At 41.5% G+C, this 20871-nt stretch overlaps 2 protein-coding genes across 9 annotated transcripts in view; both read right to left on the bottom strand.

Moving 5' to 3' along the window:
* The window catches only part of srrm3 (serine/arginine repetitive matrix 3), a 142896-nt gene extending 130541 nt beyond the window's left edge, over window positions 1-12355 (bottom strand). For 2 of the 4 annotated variants that reach the window (XM_085288350.1, XM_085288353.1), the window contains exons 1-2: window positions 12147-12355; window positions 10529-10643 (exon numbers count right to left, since the gene is read on the bottom strand). The gene's annotated coding sequence lies outside the window, so the exon portion shown is untranslated. The remainder of the gene's footprint in view (window positions 1-10528; window positions 10644-12146) is intronic. The other 2 variants (XM_085288351.1, XM_085288352.1) reach the window with 2 other exon arrangements.
* A 2229-nt stretch (window positions 12356-14584) lies between these two features.
* mlxipl (MLX interacting protein like) overlaps window positions 14585-20871 on the bottom strand; it is a 30368-nt gene continuing 24081 nt past the window's right edge. For 4 of the 5 annotated variants that reach the window (XM_085288344.1, XM_085288345.1, XM_085288346.1 and 1 more), the window contains 5 exons: window positions 20745-20867; window positions 20415-20542; window positions 15898-16021; window positions 15074-15203; window positions 14585-14969 (listed from right to left, as the gene is read on the bottom strand). In XM_085288344.1, the coding sequence (XP_085144470.1) occupies window positions 14821-14969; window positions 15074-15203; window positions 15898-16021; window positions 20415-20542; window positions 20745-20867 (654 nt within the window). In that variant the 3' untranslated portion in view covers window positions 14585-14820. The remainder of the gene's footprint in view (window positions 14970-15073; window positions 15204-15897; window positions 16022-20414; window positions 20543-20744; window positions 20868-20871) is intronic. The other variant, XR_014894090.1, reaches the window with a different exon arrangement.

Below are 20871 nucleotides of genomic sequence, written 5' to 3'. Positions count from 1 at the left end.
ATAAAATTTTAAGTTATCTAAGTGACTTATATATCATGTTTAACCTGAGTAGCAAAAGACGGCGGTGGGTTTGAAAACGATTTGCCGGAGTCCGGTGTTCTCACGGCTCTAGTGAGCCTAGCCCCCGGCTAGCTATCGAGCTAGTGGGTAACAGACGTCTCCGAAAACATCGGAGCGCTTTTGAAAGTATGTGGTGTCTTGATAAACTGAGCAGATATTTGAGGTTTACACAGCTACATTCTCGCCTGAAAATATGTTAAACTTTTATTTTGTGACCCAGAAAGAATAATAAGAGTAATATTAAAACTAACTAGCTGCCGCCATTGTTGGAATCTGAGCTGGGCTGCGCTATGAATTCTGGGACACAGCTTCTTCTTCTTCGGGGTTTAACGGCAGCTGGTATCCTTGTACATGCAGTGCTGCCATCTTCTGTTTCAGTCCGTTATTACACTCTTAAATCCTACTACTTATTCCTGCGTCTTTTGTGATCTTACAAAGCTTCAAACGACGCGTCGACTATTAAATCAGTCGTCGACGATTTTGATAGTCGACGTAATCGTGACTATTCGACTAATCGTGGCAGCCCTAGTCTACACGTTGGGTGAGTGCCGAGTATTTGGTTGTGCATATGGATTGGGAATGCACGTTTGTGTCCGCGTGTGCCTGTTCGTCTGTGTCTATATGTCAGGTTGGGTCTTAGACTCAACCTCTCAGGCCCTCTAAAGTACGGAGGCCTATCTCCCCTCACCACACTCCCTGCCGGTGGCTGATGCCCTCAGACGTTGGTGTGTTGGTGGTCCTTGTCGTCTGGGGCTGGGCGCTCATGTATGTACCGGCTCACTCCTGGTGGCCGATTGGCGGGGCCGGGCGCCTGTGGCCCGGCTGGGCTCCTTCCGGGGGGGTGGGATGCCCTCTGGCCTCTGGGCCTGAAGCTCGGTCCTCTCTGGCACAGCTGGCTGCTGGCAGAGCCCGCGGGCACGCCACTGCAACCCCCTCTGGCCTCTGCTCCGTAACTGCGGGGTGACCTCTGTTTGGGGCTCTACTCAGCTCTTCCCAGGAGGGTGGCACGGTCCCCCCCCCCCCTTTGGTGGTCCTCCTTGGGTCCTTGTACTCTGGGGCCTCTGGATATCTGGGGCCTGGATCTCCTCCATACCTGCTTCATACCCTGGTGGACGGGGCTATGGCTCCCCACACTCCCTAGCAGATCGTTACATGGAGAAACCTTTGGAATACAAGCATGCTGATCAACACAGGTATGCACACAGGTGTTCACAGACGCGGACTACACCTTCTTGGCTGCTGCCTCAAAGCACATTGTGCGCTGTCTATCTTGCGTGCTGCACAATATCGTTTAATATTTAGTATCTACTGTTATCTACTGCTAGCTAGTTTATTGTGATGGTGCTGTTTTTTTATTATGTTGCTCTTTGTTGTTTGCTTTCTCTTCTGTTTTTTTTTCTCCATACAGGTGATTCAGGTGTTTTGTTTGTTTTTTTTTCTTTCTTCCCCCCTTTCTCACCGTCTCTTCTCCCCTTTGGTTTTCTTTCTCTCCCTCTTTCTTTCATTCTTTCTCCCTGTCCTATCCCCCAGTCATGTCTGTCCCGTTTGTAGCAACCGAAAATAAAATAAATTCATAATTATAATAAAGGTCAATCAAATGGACCAATATGGCAAGGCCATGATGATCCACTTGGTAAAATAAATCCGCTTGGCATCTTTCTTGGCCTTAAGACAACAATTCTGATGGCTAAAGATCCAAAAGGGACACAAAAAAAAATAAAATCTAATTCCCAAGAGAGACCTGGCATCATGGCAACAAAAGTCAAAATACATGTACCACATAAGTACATAACATTTAAAACAAATACAATATCCCGTACAAACATGTGAAAACTATACAATAACAGATCAATTGAGAGCGACATTGAAAACAATCACACTGAGTAAAAGAGTTATTCTCTTGTTCCTTTAAGATGGACTTAAACTCCCCCATGGTAACCAATTCTGATCATTTCAGTTCTGCAGGAAGCAGGGGCAGCATATTTAAAAGCCTTTTTCCCTAATTCTGTTCTGATTTTTGGGACAATCATTTGTATGATATTGTGAGAATGTATTGGTTGTGGTTTTTACACATATAAACACATAAATAAGAGGGAACCAGCCCAAGGAGAGATTTATAGATAAAGACCAACCAATGGGAAAGTCTGCATATATACAAAGATGGACATTTACCAGCAGCATACAAAGAACAATGATGTTCATGATTTCCATAGCTAGTAATAAAATGTAAAGCACAATGGTAGACAGTATCCAACCTCTTTAGGTAGTGCGCAGGTGCGGGTGCAGGTGCAAGTGTTTTCTCACTTGGAGGGAGAAACAGGATTGATTTCTAAAAAAAGTTACTTAGTTTTAGTCTTACCTTAGACACATACACACAGTTTCACATAATCAAAGAGTGATTCACCCCTCCCCCATTACAGCTATATAGACGAGTATTCTTATGAGCTGCAGTGAATATGCAGTGAACACACACCACTATGACCAGCTCTAAACTGAGCTGGGGCTCATTTTACACTGAGGTCAATCTACTATTCACTTCTAACAGTGTACACCAGCTATAAGCCAAGGATAAAGGAAACACAGTTTTTTTATGTGTGACCTGCTCTAAATAGCGAAAGCAGCACGGTGACTGCAGCAAGCAGCATCAATATGAATTCCCAGTATGCTCTGAACGAAAAGATAGGAAAGGTCAGAGCCTGCATTCATCTTTTCAGTACAGTTTTTGCTCGCAGCATCACCTTTTCCTGCTTTTATTCCTCCATGTCCTTGGCCTTTTTCTTGTCTCTCTGGGGTAAATAAATGGAAGTCTGCCACACTGTGCAGCTCAGTGCTGATGACATTTTGTTATCCGCTGCGGTCTGCTGCTTTCACTCACAGTAAACCACTGTCACTCATTGCACACGCTCATAATGCTGTTTCTCCAGAGCAATTAAACTCGTGTTTATTAAAAAGGCCTGTACACGATGCAAATAATTATTACCAGGATACAATATTATGTAAATAAACTATATGAACCACAAGCTGGGTCTAGTGGGGGGTTTATTAGTTTACCCTTGTAAATACTGATTTTTAATGGGTGAGACACAGAGGTTAGCAATTTGCCAAACGAGCCATTATTGAGGCTCTGTCTCATTTCCTCAAGTGATGGCTTCTCCCTGAGTCATCATCTTATCCTTGCCCGATCCTCTCCACCGATTTACCCACTCAGGATTATGACAGCACTGGATGGGCTGCTGAGAGGATAATTTCTCCCACTCGCACTTATGTGTTATCTACATTATCTATCACAGAGGTTGGGTTTAGTGAGCCTGCTAAGGAACACTAAGAAATACAAACAATTACATGCTGTCACTGCATGGGCTGTGTGCAGTAAAGCATCATCATCAACAGCATATTTACAGTGTGTGTGTGTGTTTTGAATTGGGTGACATGTAGCAGAGCTAAATAGCTGAGGTGTAGCTTTGGTGTGCTAATTTACATGTTCAAAGTTCAGTCAATATTTTTCACGCATCGGAGGATAACTAGGAAATCTTTCTTTGTCATCTACACTATGCATACGCTGTGCAAGAAATAGTGAGTTTGTAAAATAGTAATAGTAAAAAAAATCATAATAAAAAGAATCTGAAATGAATCTGATCTACAATAATAAAATAATAGAGTGTACTTTTCTTTGTATGTGTAGTTTGTGTTTAGTGAAGACAATAAGAAGGTTTGGTGTGTGTGTGTGTGTGTGTGTGTGTGTGTGTGTGTGTGTGTGTGTGTGTGTGTGTGTGTGCGTGTGTGTGCGTGTGTGTGTGTGTGTGTGTGTTCTCTGGAGTCAGCATGGCAGATGGTTTTGTGTGGAGGGTGTGCTGGGAGAGCAGCAGCTGCTCTCACTGCGCCTCTTTCCATTCTTCTCACCATCACCCCCACCCACACACACAAACACACACATAAACACATACAGTGCTCCTGAAAAATACACCAGGATCACCTGACGGAACTAGACACTGATCCCCTCCATTATTCATCGGCTGACTGAGTGCAGCTACATGACCACCCTAATATGCTGTAAATTCCTAACACAGTGCTCCCCTGGCTTTACTCGCTTTCTAACTGAGTTCTGGTTTTGCACTCGCCTCTGCAACACAGTTCTAGTTTGTCATACAAAGAGCGCCATGTGGACAATGACATCATTCTCAAATTACGAAAGGAATAAAGGGCTCAGCGACGAGCAGAGCGAGTGCAGAAATAAAAATTAAGCATTTTTAACTACTCTCTCCCATCCCAGTGCCCATCTTTTGTGTCAGGCTCTCCCCCCTCACTTCTCTCCCCTTCACCTCTCCTCTGAGAAGGAACTTCAAAGCAGCTCTGAAGTCAGTGGAATAGAGGAAGGGGATCCCTAGGGGACACACACACACACACACACACACACACACACACACACACACACACACACACACACAGAGTTCACACACAGAGAGCCCAAAGATGGCTAACAAGCAGTCACATAGTGCCCTTTGAACAGTAAGCGTGTGACAGCCTCAAACGGGCCCGAATCGAAAAGAGTGTGGCAATTTTTCACAACCGTATTGACTTCAATAATCCAGTTTCATGTGCCTGTTTTATCACATCTCTCTGTGTCTCTCACACAAATGCTGACATGTACATGCCAGCTCTCAAAATCTGGTGCAAAAGAATCCACTGATTCTTATGGATAATAATCCTGCTAATTTCTAAATTCTAAATTTATTAGTAATACTTCAGATGGAAACTAATAAATAAAACATTCTCTTATTCAGCAGTTATCACTCCGCAAGGGACCAAGTTCATTAGAAATACCCCCCCCCCCCTCTCAATTTTCACAGAAAAAAAGAAGCCTGGATTGAATTATTCAGATTCAGATTTTACTCCTTGATCTAAATTTTATCCAGTGTTTTTTTGCTTCTTGATGAGGATGAATCTGGGGCTAAGTTCTCTTTGATCAGGAAGATGAAGCAGGTGTTCTCTTGATCTTCCAAGTGGGAGGCTGACCTCAAACCCGGAGTTACATTGCAGACATACTGATTTTGAATCCAAACCACTGTAAGGAAAACTTAATCACTTCTCAATGTCAATTGTGATTTTAAGAGAACATTACAAGAGAAAGAACTGCAAACTGATGCCGTAAGCCTAACCTCGGCATCTTCAGCAATACACAAGAGATTCCCATTCTGATTTTGTTGTCAGTGTGAGTCACGCTCTATATCTGCACAAGCCTTCTCCAATATTTGTTGTGGATGCAGTGTGAGCTACCTTAGAGGAAGCAGAATGGAACAAAAATAATACAATCTCCCATAGAGAGTAGCATTGGAAATATACAAAACAAACTGCACATGATCGTACATGGGCTCTGCTGCAACATTGTAAAGAGAAAGAGACAAAATATCAAACGCAAACTCCTGGAAGAATCAGTCACACAGACAGGGAGATAATGTATCTGTTTGGGTGTGTGTGTACTCAGAGGGGGAGGATTAAAAATGGATGTGCTTTTAACGTGGGAAGAGCGGCATGCTATTTTGTCAACCTGAGCGCCGTGGCATAGGCCCTGCTGCGAGGCCAGAGGGCGGGAGAGGGGATTTGCTTACGAGGGAGAATTAATCTCAGGTAACCTTAACAGAAGTGAGGAAGGCATTGCATTCTGCTTACCAGTGGGCTACTGCAGGCTTTCATGATGGCAACAACACACCGCATCAAGTCGATGATAGCCTTTCAAGGACTGCAGCCAGAGTAGCGTATACTGGCTATCGTATCAGATTCTTCTTCAAACACAAGAAGAAGTCAAATGTATAATTTATTTTTCATACAAACTGTTTTGTCTGTATCAACCTGTAAGATTGTGAGTTGCCTGAAAACCCACGCTATCGACTTACCCCATTTCAAGCAGGCACCTATCTACCTGGTGACACCTATCATACTGTAGCCAATACTTGTGCCCTGTGTGGGTATAAACACTATGGAGCTGTGGTAACGTCACTTTTTGGGTATAACAAGACTGATACAATGAGTACAATGGACCAATTTAGGATGTAATGTGAAACTTTGGGTTAAGAGGTTTGGGAATCCTTGCTCCACACCTTTACACACACAAACAGCAGTCAGTTAAGGGGAGCCACTGATAGCAAATGTAAAGTGGACTGGATTAATCACTATGGAGCACAGTTGGACAGACAGGCTGATGGACACACATATAGAGTTTCTGTAATCATTACACAAATAAAAGGTTTCAGCTTTTCAAGCCTGTCTTCAAACAGTATCCATGCGGCCACGTGAGCATTGTTGCTTGATGTAAGGATTCCGCTTGTGTATGCTGGTCACCATACGAAACCTCCCCTCTTTGCAAGTAGTAATTTACCAACTAGCCTCGTTCTAAGTAAAAGTGGTAAATGGACTGGTTCTTATATAGCGCTTTTCTACTCATCTGAGCACTCAAAGCGCTTTACACACTGCGCTGTGCACTGTGCTGCTCTACTTTAATTAAGTAATCAGAATAAAATTAAACCATTCCAAATTCACGTGCAGATTTTCTGTGTGGCAAAAACTTCTTCCTTCCAGTTTTACATCTCAAATTATGCAGCGTTTACTTCAAGCCATGGCTGTCTGGTACTTTTGTTAGATTTGTGCATTGTCTTAGTTACTCTAAAGAGGGATAATAGCAGGGATTCAATTTGTTACCAGCACTTTATTTGCTTTGTTCACACATCTGTTGCAGCTTTACAGCTTGTCATTATGAACACACTAAGGGGAAAATGGAAAGCTCCAGAATAGTGAGAAGGGTCAATACACAGTGAATGAAGATAGTGATGGAATGAAAACCAATGCGGTGTCATGTAATTACACCATTTAAGCCTCTTCTGAGTAATGAGCTGCCTATGATATCTTTGTGATAAGTGGTGATATGGTGGGGGGGGTCTAATTTTTCCACCATTTGATCTCCCGCTCATTTCATCACAACTTTACAGATTATGTAAGCTAGCTTCACGTGCTCAGAAGAAAACAGAAGTTTTTTTTAAAGAGGTGTCTTAGCATTCACCATGCCCACATAGTGAGGCAGTGAAAGTGAACTCTTTAGCTACAAATAAGTGGATTCAGATTTAAGACAGTAACTAAGCCTGACAAGGCTTTTAAATAAAACATTAAGCGTTACCACCTGCAGTCACACCGCCAGGCCCTTATCGGCCAACTGAAGTAGGATAAGCAGATTCAAGGAGAATCGGAGAGTGATGTATCGGGCTGATTTTTCCTGCTTCTTCTGACTAAAAATTATTTGCCATGCCTCCAGTTGTGCTTTAAGTCTCTTTATAAATATCATCAGATGACTGCGTGAGACAAAGTCTGGTTGTTTTGCTTCAATGCTACTTACCCTACCCTGTTTCTACTCTCAGAGTTTTGGCTCTTTGGGAGATTGATTGATTGATTGATTGATTGATTGATTGATTGATTGATTGATTGATTGATTGATTGATTGATTGATTGATTGATTGGTAATTTCTTTCAAACATGTAAACCAGGGGTGCTCAATACGTCGATCGCGATCGACCAGTCGATCGCAAAGGTAGTATTGGTAGATCGCATGGCATTAAAAAAATAGATGCCAGCCTATCATCCATCCCGTCACTTGATTGATACAGGGAAGCCAGTCAGATGACATCAGATTTTTTTCTGACGCTTAGGTCGCTGCGCATGCGCAAACAGCGGCGCGAAGTGTAGTAAAACTGACAAGCTAGTCAGCGAGTTAACTCCAATTTTTAGCTCTCGGTTTTTTCTCTTAAACCTGGCCGTCAGCAGCTACTGTCCGGACTATGCATCCCTGGCTGATTCAATTCAGTGCAAGTCATCAGAGTAAACTCAGGTAATGACAAAAAATTTACATAGTTAATTGTGTTGTGAAATATTGGATATTGCGGTTATGCATGTATATACATTGTAGATATAAAGAATCCTCAATATATTTATAAATAAGTATATGTTTTGGATTTTTGTAGTGGGTAGATCATTTTGAGCTCACATGCGGAAAAAGTGTGAGCACCCCTGATGTAAACAATATACAGGTACATTTAGAAAAGAAAATAAGAGAGAGAAAAAAAATACTACACAAAAAAATGAATACATTTCAATATAGCTGCCGTTCTGATTAATTTGCATGTTGAAACCCATATGGAAAAGATATATATAAATCTTATAAGGTTTTTATCTGTCTTATATGAAACTTGTATGAAAAGCATACAAGAGTGAAAACACATATAAGATCCCTTGAAAAATTATACAATGAAACTTGTATGTTTTGTATACTTACTAAAAAAAATATATGAAAGTAATGAGAAAGTGGCCACTTTCATGAGTAAATCATGTGAGCCTTATATGATTTATATATGATTTACAATAACAAAATAACGCTGAAAACCGATAAAAACCCTGAAAACTATACATTTCACACCTGAGCCTCAACTCTCGCGGCCTGGTACCAAACGACTCACGGACCGGTACCGGTCTGAGGCCCGGGGGTTGGGGACCGCTGCCTTAAATTATAGCTTCCTTCTTTCAAAAAAAAAAACATACTCTGAATATTACCTGGCAGTTCTTTATTTTTTGCTTTGAATAGAATTTGTGCTGTTTGGAATTTCACTAGATCGTCAATTTTCAATATTTCAGACTGCAAAAATAGTGAGTTTGTATATTCCCTATAACCTGCATTGTGGATGATTCGAATTGCTTTTTTTTTGAAGAGTAAAAAGTGAATGTAATGTGGTTTTATAGTTATTGCCCCAGACCTCTGCATAATAGCTTAAGTATGGTGAAACCAGTGAACAGTAGAGAATATGAAGTGATGTCCTGTCTAATACCTGTTTTGCCTTGTTTAGTACTGCAATGCTTCATGATACTTTGGAATGAATATATCTTACGTGAGCTCTCCAGTTAAGTTTTTCATCTATTATTACCCCCAAAAATTTATTTTCACTGACTGAATTATTCAAATTTAATGATAATTTGTTTTTATCAAGCCAGAACTTCACTTTACTTATTTCATTAGTCATATCCTCCCAAAAACTCTGCAGATCATCACCAGAGCAAAAAATGTTTGTATCATCCACAAAGAGAACCATTTTTAATACTTTGGACATTTTACAGATGTCGTTAATGTACAAGTTGAAGAATTTTGGACCCAAAACTGACCCTTGGGGTACACCACAAGCAATGTCCATACATAAGGAGCAACCACCATTTAATTTCACAAACTGCTTCCTATCACTTAAATAACTCCGGACCCAATCTAAAACTACCGCTCTGACACCATAACGTTACAGTTTTCTTATTAATATATCATGATCTATTGTGTCAAATACCTTTGTCAAGTCTATGAATAACCCAGCCACATATTGCTTTTTGTCTATGGAATTTGTGATGTATTCTATTGAATCTAATAGTGCCAATGATGTTGATCTGCTTGATCTGAATCCGTACTGACTCTCGGTGAGTAGTTTATGCTTATCTATAAATTTTTCCAGTCGGTTTTTAAACAGTTTTTCAAGAATTTTTGAGAATTGAGGTAGTAAAGAGACAGGCCTGTAGTTTGTGAAATAGTGTTTGTTGCCAGATTTGTAGAGAGGTATAACTTTTGCTATTTTCATTCTATCTGGAAATTGACCAGTTTGAAATGATAAATTACAGATGTATGTAAACGGTTTTATAATAGCCTCAATGACTCTTTTAACCACTATCATATCAATATCATTACAATCCAAAGATTTCTGATTTTTACATTTTTTGACAATTTCAAAAACTTCATTTTCATCAACGGCTGTGAGAAACATAGAATATGGATTTCTATCAATCAGTGTGTCCGATTTTTCCTGTGCTTTCCCAGGATAAGTGATTGTTCTGGCTAAATTTGGTCCAGCAGTTACAAAGAATTCATTGAGACTATTTGCCACAACATCCATATTGTATTCTTCATGGTCATTACAAATGAAATACTTGGGATAGTTCAGTATTTCCCATAATCTTTTAATATTATTTCTGTTTGCTTCACATAGTATTCCTTTTTACTCAATCTAAGTATATTAGGAGAGCAGAAAGAGGAGGAGGAATCAGGACAGCAGCAGGCATGTGTGTGTGTGTGTGTGTGTGTGTGTCTCCATGAGAGGAGAGTGCAGGGAGGCATGAAGCGGCATGTGGCGATGAGGGACAGTGAGGAGAACCACTGAGATGCTGCAGAGTGGTTGTGGTGCTGGCGGAGAGAGGGTAGGTGGGGACGATGGCGGTGGGGTATCACTGCTCATCTAGGATCAATGTGAATGCAGAGCAAGCAGGAGACAGATGCTTTGTGGAGCCAGAGGAGCCAGAGAGAGAGACGGCAGGGGAAGATAGAGTGGGAGTGAGTGACATTTCTCTCACACCACTATGAGCATCCACATCCTAATACTAGCTAATCCCTCTATCAGCCTCTTACCTCACCTGGGCCTATCTCACCGATGGCAGCGCTGTGGCAAAATGGAAGCCTCCTGCTTTCAGAGATTCAGTCAGTATTTTCGTTTGGCCAGGCCAGCAAGGCGCCGCTCCAAGTCCTATGTAACAGAGTATCAGGTCAGCACCGCCAATGTCCTGTCACTCACTCGACTCCTGCTGGCTTTTTCTTATTGCCCGATCACGAAGAGAGCACTGATTACTGATTCATGGGGTTTTCATAAGGACTGAGGCAAACAGTGATTTGCTATGTGGGCACGGAGAGCAGAGGGATTTGTGAGTTTTGCCCAGGAGCTGCATATCGCAATATAATTAAGCAGCAGTATGATGGATTGTAGGTTTTTGCCATTAGATCATATTCCTTAATTATTTAATTGTTTGGTTTAGCAAGCACAGAAAGATGTCTGTGACATTTTTCCAAAGCCCAAGGGGACATCTTCAGAGAGATGCTTTTGTCTGACAAGCAGTTGTAAAATATAGAATTTACAACCATTTAAAGCTGGAACCACCAAGTCTTTGGCTCATTTCCAGTGTCACATTATAACATTTCAATTTCATGGATTAAAGAAGCAGGAGGGGGAAATTCCGCAACAGTAACCAGACTATCACAGAAGGGATTTCAGTGAGCGTATATTATGCTGTATTCACTCTGTAATATTTAAACATATATCACTATTATGAAGAAGAACCGTTATGACATTTGCTCCATTACACAGGGGGATTTGACATCACCTGGAAAAGGTGATGAAGCCATCATACATTAAAATGTATGATGATATTCACAATACCGACTTTTATATTATATAAATGCTTTAAAAACATGTTTGTTTTTTTTAATAAAAAAAACAAAAAAAACAAACAAACACTAATCCCTATGGGATCTGCTTCAACTCTGATTCTTCTCTAGGTCTTTCCTACCACACAGTTCATTTGCACACATATAGCACAGCAATACACGTTAGTTTTACAGTGCTATAGATAGATAGATAGATAGATAGATATCTTTCATAAAGTATTCACAATCACTGATAAGGTGTCCCATAGGAAAGCTTTAAGTATTCACTAGTAAACTATACACGCTTACACATATTTCCTTTAACCCAAATGCACATATGCAACCAGAGCTTGACAGATGAATTTGCTGCTGTGTCAGTCTTGGCTAATTCCGCAAATGAACAGCGGTACACCGGAGGCGGTTTAGCCACATAACACGCCACTTGGTTCACAAAACGGTAGCGGAGATATTAAATGTCCCGCAGCCAGGACAGAGGGGAATAAAAAGGAAACAGCAGCTGGTCACAGGGTAGCAAGCGGGCGGAAATCGACGAGTTATAAAACAGCACCATCTGCAAAGCGAGGAGAGGCTGCCCATACGGTCACCCTACAGCTTTATACCACTGAAGTGTCCCTCTTTGTGTCTAATAAACTCGCAATAAGGCGAATACATGCTGTGCAAACAGGACTGGAAGCTAACGTAAACACAGCCTTAATAAGGTCATGCAGTATTTATGAAGCAGGAAGGGAAGGGGAGCGCGTTTTTCTTCTGGGATGCCCGTTATTATCCACCAACTTGATCTTATTTGAGCTTCTTCGAAAACTCTTACCTTTTTTGTAGTCGCTTGACTCGTTGCTGTCGGTGTTTCTGTCGAATATCGCTGGCTAATTTTCAGTATTTTCTGTATCTGGGACTCGGGTTGGCGCTGGTGCTGATGTTAAGCCGTATCTTCAGTCCCACCCGTGTTAGCTAGCCCGCTGCCTCCGCTCGGCTTTGTGGTGCTGAAGTGGACAGCGCACCAAGGAGCTCTGGGAACAAAACCCCTACACTGCGCTTGTCAGACCCTGCCTGCAGCACAGTGCCCTCTATGGATCCGGAGGAGCCACTGCAGCATGGAGCCAAGCACACTGAGTAAGTGAGAGAGACACATAGAGGCAGTGGCGGTCCTAGCCTGTTTGGCGCCCCGGGCGAACACTCCCTCTGGCGGCCCCCCCCCTCCCCCCCCCCCCCAACACACATACACACACATACATATAAAACATATTAAGCATTGTACATTAACATAAAACTGTCAGAACCATACTGAATTTCACCAGAGAAACACACACACACACACATATGAAGAGAGAGAGAGTATGTGTTGTATGCAAACGGCAAACAGTCATCATAATTCGTCATACAATGAGAACAGGGCAAATCAACAATTGACATTGACTAATTAATATTTAAATCTGTAACATAATGTATTGTTTGGAGTTTAGTCTGTTACTGTTACTATTTTTACCATTTCGTTTTGGAGCAACTGTAATCCACATAATTTCCTTAGTAATAAAGTATTCTGATTGTTTCAGGATGACCTGCCATTATCCAATGATACATCTGCTTACCTGTATCTTTTGCTCGTTTCTCCTCCTCTTCTTTTCTATTTTTTCTAAACTGAGCACCTGATGGCTTTAAAACCAATGGAAGATGGACAAGAAAAGTTCAATTTTGCACTCCAGTATGAACACAAATCCCCCAACCCGAGGATTGCCACAACATAACCTAATAGACCAACACCTTAGTTCACAGATTCACTTTGTCTAGGGTTTATTTCTGGGACTTCACACAACCCAGGATTCAAATCATGAATACGTAATGGGCTTGGATTTACAGCATTATGAATGAAATGTGCTCTATTTGGAAGCAGCCGGCCCCCCTCCCCTTTCGACGGGTTGTGTGTGAGACTTTAAATCAAATCAAACTGTAAATTATAAAATTTAAATTGTTATTGATCCCTTCACCCCTGGTCCTAAAGTGTATATTTATTTTCTTACTCTTCTTATATTTATTGTTTGTTTACTTGCACTGCTGTAACTGGAGCCTCGTCGTCTCGTCTCTCTCTATATATATATACTGGACTGTATAGCGGAGATGACAATAAAGTTTACTTTGACTTCAGCAGCGAGCAGGCGCACCGAGGGCTCTTGCGCTCACTTTTCGCGCATAGAATTTAGAAAAAACATTGGTGCAAATTAAAAGTCTGTATCATGATGTCTGGTGTTTTCGTGTTTGTTGTTTTGTTTTTATTTTTGTTTTATTTTGCGAGTTGGTTATTAGATGCTGTTCCAGCCAGTCAGAGAATCCCCCGCCGCCCCGACCTCTCCTCCCTGTGCCGCAAGCAGCAGGCACACCTCGCAAACGAAGGGCGTCCTTACTCCCAGCAAATGGGCAATAGAAAACCGATCGGTGCCTATGCCATTCCCAATATGCGCTGGCTGATGTTGGGGCAGCATGAGTACGAGCATTTTTTGGGCGACACGTATCAAAAACCGCTACTGCATAGAGGGATGATTCCACAGTATTTCTGCTTGAAGGATTTAATACTAAGCCTTGTATGCCACAGCGGACCAGTTCACTTTCTAATTTTGAAGTCATATCTCCCAAAAGAAAAACTTCACAGCAGACTCATCTGCTGCTTGACACTTCACAGTGTGAAAGCTGTAATGGTGATGGGAGAATTCCCTTTGAATGTTTTAATTTCAAGGTCTTGATCTTCCTTAGGTAATTTGAATGGGGCACAATTTTCCCAATGTGACAAACCAGAAGGATAAAGAAAAGCTTAATACCAGTGCAGAAAATAAACTACAGGCCATGTTTCAATGTGCACAGTGTAGAAACTGTTACATGACATTAGTTGCAAGGGCTCTCCAATGACAATTTTATTGATATTAAAGCTACTGCTCCATCATTCACAAGGGGTCACCACAGTGCATAGGCTCCACATGATTGAGCTTGTCGATTTTTTACCTTGTAACCCCAAAGGGATTTCTGTACCATCCCGGGTCCAAAATAGGTTTCTTTTGCTTATTAGGAGAATGATTTATAATTGACCTGCATAATTGAAAGAGCCAATGCTTATCACACTTACATGTGTGGCAAGCAGGTCAGAGAATAATTTATTATTCAGCATTTTAACAGGTCAGTGTTTTTAAGAGCTCTGGCAGTCAGTATACTCTGCTATAGCTATATATATATATATATATATATATATATATATATATATATATATATATATATATACACACATGGATAACATTTCTATGACTGTTGGGTATACTGGAGTACTTTTTTTTTTTTTTGCAGATAGTGAGTTTTTATTGAGAATCTGATGCATTTTTAAAAGTCTCTGAGCCGAGTGTTTTTTTTAATCATTCCACAGGCTGCTCTCTAATATGTGGTCTCCTCTGCCTTCTGAAGGGTTTCCGTTCACGCTGTTCTTCAAAGGTAACATGGGGTGTATATTACTGCCGAGGGGCAGGCTGTAAGGAGTGGTCCAGGGCAGCAGCAGGGTCACCCTGGGTGACAGCGAGTGTGGCTTGCTCGGGCAGTAGGCTGGGATCTGTCAGGATGGCCGTGGTGGTACTCAAGAGACGGAGTGAACTCAGAACCACTGAAGAGAACATGTGAGGAAAGTACAAAAACAAGTTAACTATTCTTGCTATCATGCTGGCTGTAAGTGTGGGCAGTTGAGATTTGCAGGTATATGTGACTCACTGGGTCTTAGAGCAGGCAGTGAACAGTGCTGATCCATCCAGGTCAGAGTGGATCGACAAAGGTCCTCCACACTGGCAGTTGACACCATTCCATTATATGACTCAAACAGCGGCTCCATGATGATACTGAACTGACACCAAGTTGAGGAAAGATGTAGTGATAAAAGGATAAACTTGGCTTTATTTTATATCTTGCTTAATATATGCATTTTTTTTTTTGCTTCAACTGGCTTCCACAGTTTAAATATGTCAGACATTCTTTAAAAATCTCATAACACATGTCAACAATAAGTGGACATGCGAGTGTATGAAACACAAAATAAACCACAGTGCCCACCTTTACTGTGCTAAAGGGACATGTCACTGAGAACAGCACTGCATTAATAAAGTGTTTTTAATGGTTTAATTAATACTACTACTATCAAAAGACCATTCATTTTCATCTGCAGCATATGAAGCAAAAGTGGGCAGACTTCATCAGCTAAGAGACACCCAAATTGAAAATAACTTTGCTTTTTCTAAACTATATACCACACTAAACTAAACTACAAGTTAAACTACAGCTATATTGTTAAATATGAAATGTGTAACAAGCCCAGGCCTGGAAATGTACTGTACCAAAGTGTATTTATTGAACATTATTTGGATTCTCACCAATGGTGTTTTGAAACAATGTGAAATATAGGAATTTCCCACAGGAATAGAGTGGAACATTTACTCAGCCTCCAATTATACTGCTGTCATTTGTTTTGTCTAACCTTTTTTAAGTTTGTGGCATTTTTTTGTTCCAATGAACATTTCACACATTTACATGCATAAGGATACGATCCAGAACTTCCAGTTTTGCAGAGTCTGTGTGCGGACATACTCCCTGAACTTCTCCCTCATGTGGTCAAAGCGCTGGCGTGTGATGGGGACACCGGTGGCTGGTAGCTGCTGCTGGCACGTACTGCACCAAGAAATAAACCAAGTCAACAAAGCAGTCCAGAGCATCTTCATGTCAGCAGGGTAAGATTGGATTGTTGAAAACTGCAATGTCATGGCAATTTGTTTTGTTTTTTTTAATAATTTCTTTGAGTTTTTTCCAGGGATTAATGATTTACAGAATACATCCTTAATGACTTTCAAAAAATACCAAACAAACAAAAAAACCAACCAAAAAAAAAAAAAAAAAAAGTTTTTCTGAACCACAAATAGGCAAATTATACATTCAGACTGAAATATATACACACAACCTAAACAATTTGATTAAATGTCCCTTAGCAAGCTGCACCTTGACCAGATGTCTTTGGTAACCCTTAACAACCATCTAGCATAACTGTGGCTATATATTTGACCACTCTTCTTGGCAGACTCGGTAGCATGCATTTAAACTGGTTTCCTCACACTCACCGGGTTTTAAAGCATAGTCCACAAATTAGAACAGTGGTGACACACCTGAATACTGAAACTTGTGAATTACATACAGTTGTCTGAAGTGCTGATCTTGGAATCTGCAAATGTTTGTTAATGACTCCAAGAGCTTTTCCCAACTTGTGTAAACCTGCAGTTCACCTTTGATTTTGAGTTGCTTTGACTTTAGATACACCCATTGTTCTGAGTATTGGTTAATCCAATGAGTTCTGTAAAATAAGTTTTTTTATATGCTGGCAAGGACAGGAAGGAGGAAACTACCAGTTGTAGTCCATCATGATCACTAATGAGAAGTTAATATACCTTGGCCTTGACCTTTTAAAAGATACAAGTGAGTGTATGTATATATTTGAGCCTGAATGTATAATTTGACTATTTGTGGATCAGCGAAAATCCTGAACAAATTCAAACTTTTTGAAATTATTAAACATGCATGCTGGGAAATCTTTCTACCCTGGCAAAGGAACAGCTCAAAGAAATCATTAAAAGTATACGCAAACAGTGTTGGGAATACAAGGAATACAACGGAATACATGTACCAGCGTAACATATTTAAAATACAAAATATGAGTAACTGTATTCCGTTAAAGTTACCGTTTAAAAAGGTGGTATTTAGAATACAGTTTCTTTGTTGAAATAAATGGATTACATGGTGGTCTTTTCCTGTTTTATATGTAAGGCTATGCCCTCTCTACTTTTGGTAATTCCAGGCCAGTGGAAACCCAAACAAAACACAGATTAAGAGGCTCTAATGCCTGTGTCTCATTCTCACGGCCCATGTCATCCTTACTTGTGGCCCCTAAATATTTACAGGCATAGCCCTAAAGAATGTAGGCTCATGGGCAGTGTAGTCCGTGCTGCAGTGAGAATGGACTGCCATACACGTTATGTGTCTGGCGAGGGAGGAAAAAAAAAGGAGAGTCGAAAAGTACGAGGTGTTACTGACCAGAAACAGGAGATGGAAGCATGTAAATATAATAAGAACCACTACAACCAAAAGAGTGCCTGACCAGCCCACTTGTAAGTAAGCTATTAAGACTCGACAGTACACTGTGTTCGTGTTTTACTCCGAAACAGTAAGTTCCATTGGAGCAGCCTTTCAACGCCTCTCTCTGTCTCTCGCTAGCAAAGTTGACCCAGACAACAAAGTAAAGCTAGTTTTCAGTTACGAGCCCGACACGGAACCCGACGTATTAGCTAGAGGTCCCTTTACTGGTGGTGGTCAGAGGGCCCGGTGGCGCCTGTGTCCGGCAGCCTCGCCTCTGTCAGTGCGCCCCAGGGCAGCTGTGGCTACAATGTAGCTTGCTATGTGTGAATGTGTGTGTGAATGGGTGGATGACTGAATGTAGTGTAAAGCGCTTTGGGGTCCTATGGACTAGAAAAGCGCTATACAAATGCAGGCCATTTACCATTTACCATTTTACTATGTTTCGGAGCCGCGGACCTGTTTTATATATGCGCGGAATAGTTTTCTACACATATGTGAGCATATGCCTGCTCACATATGCAAAAAGTGCAGCCTTACCTAATGTCCGCCCTACTGTTACTCGTTTTATATTAAGATTTAAAAATCTAATTGGAATTGGTATGGCGAGTAACCTTCAGTAATAGTAATCAGTGTTGGGAAGGTTACTTTTAAAATGTATTCCATTACAGAATACAGAATACATGCCCCAAAATGTATTCTGTAACGTATTCCGTTACGTTACTCAATGACAGTAACGTATTCGGAATACTTTGGATTACTTAATATATTATCATGCTTTTTACAACAACGTGAATGTACTATTGCTGTGTGTCTGTGAAGGTTCTCAGAAAGGGTGATGGGAGTCAAAGAGGAGGTACTGGTCCGTGTGTGTGAGTACCTCCTCTTTGACTCCCATCTCCCTTTGGAACACAAACTTGGGGTAATTAGGACCCTACACCACCGGGCAGAACATGTTCCCTCTAAGCCTGAAGGAAAAAAGAAGGAACACACACATGTAAAGGAAGCACTCAAAACGTGCGGCTATCCTAAATGGGCGTTCTTAAAGTCAGCAAAGAGGCACAGAAAAGAAGACCAGACACCAGCGAGGGAGGATAAGAAGGATAGACGCAACAACATTGTCATCCCCTATGTAGCCGGTGTATCAGAAAAACACAGGAGAGTTTTCTCCAAGCATGACATCCCGGTGCATTTCAGACCCAGCAACACGCTCAGACAAAAACTGGTTAACAATGTGGTGTATGCTGTACAGTGCAGCGAGGAATGCCCAGACCTCTACATTGGAGAGACCAAACAGCCACTTCACAAGCGCATGGCACAACATAGAAGAGCCACCTCCACAGGACAAGACTCAGCAGTCCATCTGCATCTTAAGGATAAAGGACACTCTTTCGAGGATGCCAATGTTCACATTTTGGACAGAGAGGACAGATGGTTTGAAAGAGGAGTGAAAGAAGCCATCTATGTCCACTGTGAGCGACCATCTTTGAACAGAGGCGGGGGTTTACGACACCAACTCTCTGCCATCTATAATCCAGTTTTGAGATCCCTTCCCAGACGCCTTAATGCCCACTCACATCCTGGGCCATCTGACCTCAGGAATTCACGTGATAAGGTGGGGCCAGGTTTCACAATGAACACACCCAAAACTCTGGCTGATTGGGACCCACACCCAGTTTCACACCTTGGCTCAGGCGATTAGAGGATCATCACGGGGTCCTTTTGTCCCTCTGTGGGGGGATACTCCCACTAGGTTTATATCTGGGACTCTCCACCATTTGACCTTAGAACTGAAGAAGCTTCTCGGATGAGAGGTGAAACGTCTTCAAGCAACTTAAAGAAGTCCAGACGCTTTTCTTTGCAAGCTCCTTTGACTACTATTGCTGTGTTATTTATTACTATTACTGAAGGTCCGCGACTCCGAACTGTAGTAAAGGGACCTCTGACTAATACGGCGGGGTCCCTGTCGGCTCGTAGCCGAAAAATAGCTTTACTTTGTTGTGTGGGTCAACTTTTCTTGCAAGAGACAGAGAGAGGCGTTGAAAGACTGCTCCAACGGAACTTATTGTTTTCGGAGGAAAACACGAACACGGTGTACAGTAGAGTCTTAATAGCTTACTTACAACTGGGCTCGTCAGGCACTCTTCTTGACTGAAGTGGTTCTTATTATATTTACATGCTTCCAGCTCCCGTTTTTCCTCGATGACAACTCGTACCTTTCCACTCCCCTTTTTCTCCCTCCTCGCGCTCACAGACCCATAACGTGTATGGCAGTCCATTCTCCCTGCAACACGGACTACACTCCCCATGATGCTACATTCTTTAGAGCTATGCTTGTAGCATTCTGCCTGTTAGCTTAGCACAACAACAACAACAACGAAAAGGTGCTCTCTCACCCAGGAAACACACAGCTGCAGAGAGAGAGAGAGAGCGTCGCCCTGTAACCATGGCAACCGTAACGCTGCCGCCTGGAACAACAGAACGTAGCTGTCAAACAAAACCCAAACAGTCCTGACCCGCTACAATATGAAACAGGAAAGTAACGCAGTGTAATCCATTTATTTGAATAAATTAACTGTATTCTGAATACCACCTTTTTAAACGGTAACTGTAACGGAATACAGTTACTCATATTTTGTATTTTAAATACGTAACAGCGGTACATGTATTCCGTTACTCCCCAACACTGATAGTAATAAATCACACAGCAATATTCATGTAGTTGTAAAAAGCATGATAATATATTAAGTACTCCTAAGTACTCAGAATACGTTACTCTCGTTGAGTAACATAACGGAATACATGCCCCAAAATACATTTTGGGGCATGTATTTTGTAATCTGTAGTGGAATACATTTTAAAAGTAACCTTCCCAACACTGCATACACCTACATGCCTGCTCACATATGCACAGGCAGAGGTTGAGCTTAGCTAAAGGTCTCACTTGATGGCAGTGTTCAGGAGCTGAATCTCCTCTTTCAGTTTCTGAGCTTCCTCATGCAGCTGAGCTCTCTCCTGCTGCATCTTAGTGATGTACTCGGCGGTCTTCTGCAGTGTGGTGGCTTTGCTGATCTGCACACAGCAGAGAGGGATTACCATACATTAATCATATACAAAAATTATTCACCATTATGAATAATTATTTAAATCGACAAGCTCAAATCTGGTTGCACTGTTAATGCTAAGACTTAGCATTTGCATGTTACATATTACAATCTGCCTCCAACTTTCAGCATATCCATCTAAAATGCAGCAGCACACGTTTTCACAGTACCTTTATGCTTGGCTGAGAGCTGAGTGTTGTCACGAGGTTATGTAAAGTGTCAAATCCCAGTTTGATGTTGAAACGCCTCTTCTGCTCTGCTGAGATGTGAGTTATCCTCCTGGTGTCTGTTTGCTGC

The sequence above is a fragment of the Mchenga conophoros genome, linkage group LG10, assembly GCF_057382185.1.
Source record: "Mchenga conophoros isolate Kocher_MC1m ecotype Shallow Benthic linkage group LG10, M_conophoros_male_GT1.1, whole genome shotgun sequence".
NCBI lineage: Eukaryota > Metazoa > Chordata > Actinopteri > Cichliformes > Cichlidae > Mchenga > Mchenga conophoros.
The sequence above is the reverse complement of the archived record's forward strand: the minus strand, read 5'-3'. Positions and strand labels throughout refer to the sequence as shown.